At 34.8% G+C, this 10,129-nt stretch overlaps 1 protein-coding gene across 1 annotated transcript; it reads right to left on the bottom strand.

The window, feature by feature from the left end:
- Positions 1-2,320: 2,320 nt before the first annotated feature.
- On the bottom strand, positions 2,321-7,232 carry LOC107692993 (kelch-like protein 10). Its single transcript, XM_016492241.1, has 8 exons — positions 7,090-7,232; positions 6,188-6,680; positions 4,738-5,163; positions 3,669-3,866; positions 3,306-3,455; positions 2,956-3,072; positions 2,597-2,688; positions 2,321-2,453 (listed from the first exon to the last, which is right to left on the bottom strand). The coding sequence occupies exons 1-8, from the start codon at positions 7,230-7,232 to the stop codon at positions 2,321-2,323; spliced, it is 1,752 nt and encodes a 583-aa protein (XP_016347727.1).
- Between the last annotated feature and the right edge of the window lie 2,897 nt (positions 7,233-10,129).

The raw sequence follows: 10,129 nt of genomic DNA, 5'->3' as shown, positions 1-10,129 counted from the left end.
TCTGTCTGTCTGTCTGTCTATCTATCTATCTATCTAGCTATCTGTCTGCCTGTCTTTCTATCTATCTACAGTATCATATATCTATCTATATTTTGTTCGTTCTTCGTTCGATGTTTCTATCTATCCATCTGTCTATCTATCTATCCATCTGTCTGTCTGTCTGTCTATCTAGCTATCTGTGTCTGTCTGTCTGTCTATCTATCTATCTATCTGTCTGTCTGTCTGTCTGTCTGTCTGTCTGTCTATCTATCTATCTATCTATCTATCTATCTATCTATCTATCTATCTATCTATCTATCTATCTATCTATCTATCTATCTATCTATCTATCTATCTATCTATCTATCTATCTATCTATCTATCTATCTATCTATCTATCTATCTATCTATCTATCTATCTATCTATCTATCTATCTATCTATCTATCTATCTATCTATCTATCTATCTATCTATCTATCTATCTATCTATCTATCTATCTATCTATCTATCTATCTATCTATCTATCTATCTATCTATCTATCTATCTATCTATCTATCTATCTATCTATCTATCTATCTATCTATCTATCTATCTATCTATCTATCTATCTATCTATCTATCTATCTATCTATCTATCTATCTATCTATCTATCTATCTATCTATCTATCTATCTATCTATCTATCTATCTATCTATCTATCTATCTATCTATCTATCTATCTATCTATCTATCTATCTATCTATCTATCTATCTATCTATCTATCTATCTATCTATCTATCTATCTATCTATCTATCTATCTATCTATCTATCTATCTATCTATCTATCTATCTATCTATCTATCTATCTATCTGTCTGTCTGTCTGTCTGTCTTTCTATCTATCTACAGTATCATATATCTATCTATATTTTGTTCGTTCTTCGTTCGATGTTTCTATCTATCCATCTGTCTGTCTATCTATCTATCTGTCTGTCTGTCTATCTATCTATCTATCATATAATAGATTTAGATAATCAATATTTGTGAATAAAAAATTTGCCAATCAGAATATTGTAATTTACAAAATTGTCAATACTTTTGTTTTCATTTTCATAATAACAAATAACTGCTTTCCGGGTCAAGGCAGAAAAAGTAAAGAAACAATGTTTCCAAAATGCCTGTACACTCTGACAATCAAAGAAAATATGACATATAGATTCTTCAAAACTAGAGCATTCTTTACCAATGTCCATAAACTTGGAAAGTAAAATATTAGTTGAGTAGATTTTATGTAAGATCTTTACATGAAGTTTTCTTACTTTATAAGAAATACAAAATTTGTAAGGCAGCAGCCTTGGCTTTTTTCTAATTAACATCTTGTAGGACAAAATTCTAATAAAATTTCCCCCTGGGAATAACTTTCTTTTTTCCATGAAAAACTTGTCTAATATCTTTGTTAGTACATTATCAAATATATTCTCGCCATTTATAACCGAGCCTAATATTACACACATATTCAATACAACTGATGATGTCATTATTTTATGGAGCACTAAAATACCTTGCCTCCAGGTTTTACTCGGTTTACAATCTTTATTGTTTTCAGAAGTCATAAATGATACTGCAAAAATAATATTTCATTCTCGATTGTTTAATGTAACACAAAAGTTACATAAAGTGGTATTTCCATGTGTTTTTTATGCCTACAGTAATAAAAACATCACACCTTCTCACAGAGTTTAGCAAAGACTATTTAGGAGTTAAATCAATCATACACAATGTGTAAAAAAGACCAAAACTCATTCACCGGTCACCCTGATGAACAACAGTAAATTACAGTGATTATTAAACAGTTTATTAAAACAAACATTTTACTCAGTAAACATAATTCCCAATATTAGACATTCTATTTTTACTCATGTCATTTCTATCACACAAATGTATCACTTTCGTTTTGTTAAGAATTTAGAAACTTTTATCCAAAGCAACTTAAAGTATAATACAGTTTTTCTCAATTGCTTTGGCACATTTTTTGCTGATGTGAACAAGAAGCTAATTGTTCAGAGATCTGAATTTATTGTTTCGGGAAAAAAAAGTTTCATTCGAGAATTGAGCCAAAGCAATTGAGAAAAACTGTAATACAGGGACAATCCTCATGGGACAACAACTGAGATAGTTCATTGTTCATTGAGTTTATTGTTTCCACAGGTGCAGGATTTGAATCTGATGAACGACTCCACACTTGAGAGGTTTGACATTTAGATCATGACCTTATTTTTGATTGCATTTATTCATGTGACATATCACAGGTGAGGGTTTTTTCCTGGTCAGAATGTCAGAATGCTGCTGGAAGCAGGTCATTCACTGTCAGACTCATCTTGTATCTGGTCTGCGTCTCGCTGGGCAGCATACTGTGCCATGTTAGGTAATCCTGATACTACACAACAACTCAGAGCACTGCGGAAAATGACCATTTCATTAGCATCAGACCTGTGAAGACAACAGAAAACATGCTGAGAATGCAAAGAAATATACATTATTGAGTCTTAATTTGCTTTTTTTGGGCCTTATTTGGAGGCATTAGCTTATGCAGTGTAAAATGATCTGTGAGATTTAGTGTTTGTGGATGTTACCATTCATTTGTCTTCTCATCGTAGCACTCCACATCAGACGTGGTGCTGAATCCATTAAACCCCCCCACAGCAAACAACTGATCATCAACTACCTGGATTTGGAAGAAGGTAAAAAGGAAATTAAATAATGTTCAGCAGAAGTCTTTAACTTTGCATCAATAAATCAAAGTATAGGACACATTGGGCAATGTTTATTCATTTTGACATTTCCATGAAGCCTTCTAGAGTTTTTGAGATGCAACTTTCCACTTATTGTCAATATGGTACCAATACAAATTCCCTATATTTATAATAACCAATCATTATTGCAGTGTTATTTCATAGTTTCAGTAGATACAAATTAATTGTTCACATCTCACCTCAATGCCAAAGTTGCTGCGTGGGTTGTACATAGATGCAATATCACACCAGATGTTAGTCAGCGGGTTGTAGGTTTCTGCACTCCGCAAACGACTGGCACCATCAAAACCACCAACCTTTAAAAAATAAAATTTTTATTTATGCATACTGTTTGTGTTTTTATGCATATCCAAGCATTCATTCATTCACACACACACACACGCACACGCACGCGTGCAACAAAATGACTAAAACTTTAATTAAAATTAGAATAAAATCAGAAAATATATAACATTTAAAATATGAATAAAAACTACAATAGTATCTCAATCATTCAAAAATAACACTGATGTGTGTTTTTAATACTTACAGCATAAACTAGATCCCCATAAGCGATCACACCAACACCACTGCGGCGGCTTCTCATGGGACAAATGAGAGTCCACTGGTTTGTCTCAGGGTTAAAGCATTCAGCTGAGAAGAGACAGTCTGTCCCAGTAAAACCTCCACAGATATAAACCTGCCACACACACACAAATATAATCCACATGATGTTCACGACCACAGCCTTACACACAACTGTTACAGATTGTTCAGAAAAACAGTGTTTACAACACACAGTATATTTCATACGATATTCTGTTTCTTATTTACAGTATTCTCATGCTACAATCCACAATTTCTCCATTTCACCTGTCCTTCTGCTTTACAGGTCATGGGTGAATGTTCTTACCCTGCCCTGCAGTGAGGTGGCGCTGGCGTCACTCCTCCGTTCATTCATGGATGCTGTCAGTGCCCACTGGTTGGCATTAGGATCATAGCGCTCTGCTGATTTTAGTCGTACATGTCCATCAAAGCCACCGATGGCATAAATGAACCCATCCAGAACAGCAACACTAACATAGCATCGCCGTTCATACATGGGAGCCACCTACAACACATCGTGGTTTTACCAATTTTTGGCACATAAATCAGTGTCCATATATATCAATGCACTATTTCATTGTTCTCTTCTATCAATTGCAGTACAATGGTACTACCACGATTTTTGCTGTACTTTTTAAATGTACAAATGTGTGCTTTTAAATGTGTCTTACAAAAAAGGTACTTTTTTGGCTCGTTCATGAAGGTAATTCTAGTTATTTTTGTCCAAAGATTATATTATATGATATTATATTATATTGTCAGGGTTATTATAGTTAACTAAAGCCATACAAAAAAGTAATTGCATGAAAATTTAATTAAACTTAAACTTATTTATAAAATAAATTAAATCCTTAAACTGATTTTATTTCAGCTATTTGCCAAGGTAATATTTATTATTTTCATTTATTTTAACTTGATGTACTAAAAAAACGAAAATTAAAAAATTAAAACTATATAGACATATTTTAAAAAATATCCAAACAAAAATGACAAAAACACGCAACAAAATTACTACAATCTACAATGTGAGTAAATATTTAAAAAATATCAAAAAATTAAAATATTAATAAACTATAATACTATAATTACATAATAGTATCTCAAATGTACTTATATAACACAGATCCAAATTTCTAATAAAATATTCTTTTATATTATTATGTATAATTATACCTGATATTATATCCACATATATATTATTTTAAGGAATTAAATTATATCCAAAGCTACAATCATTTTTGGGACACAAAAATGTATCAAGGTTTAACTTCGAGCACTTTCATTCAGTACTGTGGTCCCATCAGATTTTACCACAGTACTTTTTTTTATAAAGGAAGCAAAATTAAAGTTACCGGTTGACCTACAACATTACTCACCTCGTGCCAAGTTTGAGTGATGAAATTGAGTTTCCTCACACTGTTGAAATACTCCACACTGTCATAACCACCAATACAGTAGACAAACTCATCCAGGACAGCTGTGCCATGATAAGCTCTGGGACGCTCATCCTCAAGAGTCACATTGACCCAGCGGTCTGCATTTGCATCATATGCCTCAATCACATTGGTGGGATTGCCGCCACTCCATCCTCCGGTGGCCAGTAGGATCGCAGAGGGCAGACGTGGGCGTGTCAGTTGATGTATGAGTTCTGAGCTGGTGGGCTCTTGTAAATCCATGTCAAATTCGAACAAAGCCTTCATTGCATTGATGATAAGAGGCATGCAGGCCTCATTCTCCATCACCAGTGCATTGCTCTTTACATTATTGATGAAGTAGTCTGTTGTCATTAATCCCATTCGAACCTGAAGCACAGTGAAGAGAGTTTAGACTTTCAGAATTGCTAGATTGTTGCAAAGCTGTTACTAGGCAGTCGTGGCCTAATGGTTAGAGAGTCAGACTTGTAACTCAAAGGTTGTGGGTTTGAGTCTCTGTACCGGCAGGGATTGTAGGTGGGGGGAGTGAATGTACAGCGCTCTCTTTCACCCTCAATACCATGACTGAGGTGAGACCTATGAGCAAGGCACTGAACCCCCAACTGTTCCCCGGGCGCCGCAGCAAAAAATGGCTGCCCACTGCTCTGGGTGTGTGTTCACGGTGTGTGTGTGTGTTCACTACTCAGTGCTGTATGTGTGTGCACTTGGATGGGTTAAATGCAGAGCACAAATTCACTACATGCAGGGACACCATACTTGGCTACACGTCACATCACTTTTCAATATGGTGTCCAAAGTGGTTACAACACTACAAAATATTTTTTACTCAGTATTTTTATCGTGTTTCTGGTACAAATATCTAAACTTTCTAAGATCAAGATACATTTAGCAAAATAAAGACAAATGACTTGGGATATTAAGTCTTGTTTTATGAAAAAATGATCAAAATTACGTAAGTTTATACTAAAGTAACAATAAAACTGAAATAAACTTCAGTTTATAAGCATAAAAAAACTAATAAAAAAATGACAAAAACACAACAAAATTACTAAAACTTGCACTAAAATTAAAATATAAATATAAAAAGAAAATACAGAAAATATAAAAACTAATGTAAAATATGAATAAAAACTATGTTTTTTTGTTTTAAGAATAAACTCACTTAATTTTGTTATTAATTTACATTATTCAGTAAACAGGACTTAATATCTTAAGTCATTTTCATCTCAAGTAAATGTATCTTGACTTTTTAGATATTTGTAATGGAAAACAAGACAAAAATACTAAAAAAGTCTTTTTTACTAAGTAAGTATTGATTTATTTTTACATTTTTATTTAATTTAATTAATTTATTTTTTATTTAGTTAAAGGTTACTGTCTTTCTCTGTTTTACCTTTGGCAGAAGCATGGCGATGTGATTCCTCCTGCTTTCAGGTGCATGATCAATCCAGTGGAGGACGGCCTCAAAAACCACCTCCTCCTGTTTGACAATCAGCTCATCCTTATCAATGATCTCCTCAAGCTGTTCCAGTGAGAGCTCCAGGAACTCTTCAGATACTTGCAGAACCTCCTCAAAGTGCTGCAGGATGTAGAGCTTTGCTTTATGGCGAAGCTTTGAGCAGGAATGAAAATCCTCTGTAAACATACAGATGCCAATGCAGTTCTCCAGACGTAAGTGTGACTCCAGAAACTGACAGCAGGCTTCTATAAGACCTGAGACTATGAACTGATCAGCCGCCACTAAGAGCTCCAGCACATTCTCTTCTGTAATGAGGACAGATCCTGTGTACGCGTACTGAATAATAAGAGACATGATGTTTCGGGACATTCCTGGAATATCATAGAAATGTTCTGTGGTTCTGGTCCAATTAGTGGAAAGAAGAACCCTGCAAACACATTTGAAAAAGAAATACAGGCATTATTAATGAGTATTTCTGTTACACACATTAAAAAATGTATTTACATTTTAATTTCAGACCAATTTTCGCATGTAGAGAAACATGCGTTAAAACATATGCTGCTATAATTAATGGTAATTTTCACAGATTGTAACAGATTAGTTTCATATATTAAATTCAACATGCTGGGTAAACTCATAAACATTCATACAATTCCATTAAAATTAAGAATTAAATTTTTTTCAAATTTCAAATATTTTTTATCATACTGTAGTAATGTTCTGTGTTCTGGCAATACATTAATTTATTTTTATTCATTTATATATGGACAGCTTAGGCAGTTTCAACAGTATGGTGAAAATGTTGTATATAATGCAGTTTAAATGCTTCTCCTTACCTAAAATAAGGGCTGCAGCCACACAAGATGATCTTGTGGACTTGAAATTCTCTGTCATTTGCCCTGATGACCAGATCAGTGTGTTCGCCCAGTAAACGTGCTTCATCAAACACGTTAAAGGCTGTGGGACTGATGTTCTCCATTTTTACCAGCTGTTGATCTTTAGTAAATGTATGCAGTCTTCTCACCGCAAACTCTGACAGAAGTCATCTCAGGACTCTAGAGTTCTATATATTCTAGTTCTAGAATGTCTTTGTGACATCATAGTGGCAGAGTTTGAATATGTTTTTTATATGTGTCTTGGCCTTGGCTTTTGCATCAAAAATCCTCAGTTGTTGAACAAAATGTTCATTAACAATTAATAATTAACCTAATCTCATTTTTAACTCAGTGACCAGTAGAATTAAATTAAGAGATTAAATAATTAGGTATTTGAATATGCAATCATGATAATACATGGCACAAAACACTAGTGAGTTGTTGACAGTAGGACAGATTCAACAGGCGTCATACAGAAGTTGCATTCACTGGCATTTTACCAATACAGAATAGTTTGGTATTACATGGTACTTGATTAAACACACTGTGAAGTTGAAATTACAAATATCAAGCTCAGAACTGTATTTTTACAATATTTACAACTGGCAATAGACCCTTTTCACAAGACTGTGATGACGCGTTTCAATGGTTATCAGCATCGTAAATCCTCCAAAGTTTTTTGTATTTTCGTTTTTTAAAACATGCATGTACATTTACACTATACTTTGTATTATATTATCTTTGCATCAAATTACAAGAAAACTAGTTAACACTAATGTGAGGGTGTTTCTAATACAGTGTCTATGGGAGTGACTGTAAATTTGACATCGTTCTCTCTCTACTGATTGCCGTAATCAGTCTCTCTATATTTTCCTTTTTTTGAAAGTCGACGTGAAAACACTATCGTGGAGTTTCTCTTTTGCTATTTGAGCAAATGAGAATGCAAAAAATATATTTGTGGTATTCTCCCATTCCCTGCTACAGAAGTTTACCCAACTATGACGACTTCTGCTGCTGAGAAACCCGGAAATGTGAAAAAGGTCCATAGCAAGAAACAAGATTGTGAACGTTTGAACTAAAATGCCAAATAACAACAACACATTTCCACTGACTATATCAAATTTATTACCTATTCAATCATTGATCATTTGTTGCAAAATCCCGCCCATTTGAGAGCCCGACCAATCACCATACAGAAAATTCGGGCGGGAAATAATGTGATTGAAAGCCCAATGTCCAATGATTAAGCAGATTTTCCCAACCAAATGGCGCTCATTTTAAAGCAAGCACAACTACCCCCTTGTCCAAATACCCACACTTGCGGTCTTTGCATTATTATACAGGGTTTCAACTGCTGCACAAAAAAAATCACCAAACCCAAAAACCTTTAAAGAAGAAAATAAGAAATTATGTTCTACAGTGTCAAAATCTTTACAAAAATCTAAATATTCAGATTGATTGTAGGGCTTTTTCTGAAACGGTTGAACTGGGAGATGAATTGAACAGCATTTCAGTGATTAGCCTATTCATCCAAAGCTTTAAGGCTCAGATTGTGAATGTGTTTGTGAGTTTGTTAGAAAAGTATAGTTTATTTTATTGCATGTTTTTACATTGTGTGGCATAATAATTCTTAATTAAGTTTTCTTTGTCATTGTTTCTCTTATTAGTCTAAATTACTCAATGCAGTTGTCTATTTCTGTAGCACTGCCTGTAAAATGTCTATGAGATGAGAGAGGAGAAGGATGATGTTCACACACATAAAGCAGCATCTCCAGAACTCAGCTGTGTGTCTATGAAGAGTGACACATCTATGATGAAACCCCAAATTGTAGTGATGAAGCAGTGACCTCTGACCCTGAGTGAATATACTGTAAACATGATTTAACCTCTGTATTGAAACTGTTCATAACACACTTCAAGATATTAAATACTGAGACTGATTATTTACTGTTGTCATTTGAATATTTGTGAATAGTTGACTAACAGTATAAGCCAGGGCTGGGCAACTTCGGTCCGGGAGGGCCACTGTCCTGCAGAGTTTAGCTCCAACCCTAATCAAACAAACCTGAACAAATTAATCAGTGTCTTCAAGATCACTAGAAAGCTACAGGCAGGTGTGTTTGATTAGGGTTGGAACTAAACTCTGCAGGACAGTGGCCCTCCAGCACCGAAGTTGCCCAAGCCTGGTATAAGCCCTTGTTTTTCATTATCATTTAACTCGGTGGTTCTCAAACCTGTCCTGGAGTACCCCCAGCCCTGCACATTTTGTATGTCTCCCTCATATCACACCCGATTCAACGCTCATTAGTGGAGACTGCAAGACCTGAAGTGGGTGTGTCAGATATAGGGAGACTTCATGGAGAGGTTTGAGAACCACTGATATAACTCACAAGTCAGAAGTGGAAAATAGGAGGAAGAGGACAGAAATATACATTTTTAAAATAGAAGATGGTTTATAATTTTCTGTGACTTGTATTTGTGTGATTTACTTCCACCCATGTTAAATGTTTATAAAATGTATTAGGATATCAGATTAAAGCATCAAAAAGGAAAAGAAAGGCATTTTTCTGTTTCGTTCTAGATATACAAGGAGCTATAACATTCAGAATACATATTGTACAACACTGGAAGATCTGTATGTAAATAATTTGAATGAGCTTTAGAACTGAGATTAGAGAATAACAATGGATTTATGAAGTGGATGAAGTTTCTGTTCATCTCACTGTTTTTGAAGAGAGAAAAGAGGTGATGTGATCAGTTTAGTGATGTTCTACCTCACTCGCCTCATTTCGTACTGTCGGACACTCATGGGGTGGCACAACACAGATGCAGCCTTGCAGACACACTGCTGGAGGAGACTGCAGATCTGCAGCATGATTCTCACCAACCAGTGGATGATGTCCTGCAGAGACTCAAAGAGTGTTCGGCCAGCCGTCTGTCCTTCTACAGCGTCTCTGACACACACACACACACACACACACACACACACACACACACACAC

This window comes from Sinocyclocheilus anshuiensis, unplaced genomic scaffold (assembly GCF_001515605.1).
Source record: "Sinocyclocheilus anshuiensis isolate Anshui unplaced genomic scaffold, SAMN03320099.WGS_v1.1 scaffold261, whole genome shotgun sequence".
NCBI lineage: Eukaryota > Metazoa > Chordata > Actinopteri > Cypriniformes > Cyprinidae > Sinocyclocheilus > Sinocyclocheilus anshuiensis.
Note: the sequence above shows the minus strand (reverse complement) of the source record. Positions and strands in the feature narration are given on the sequence as shown.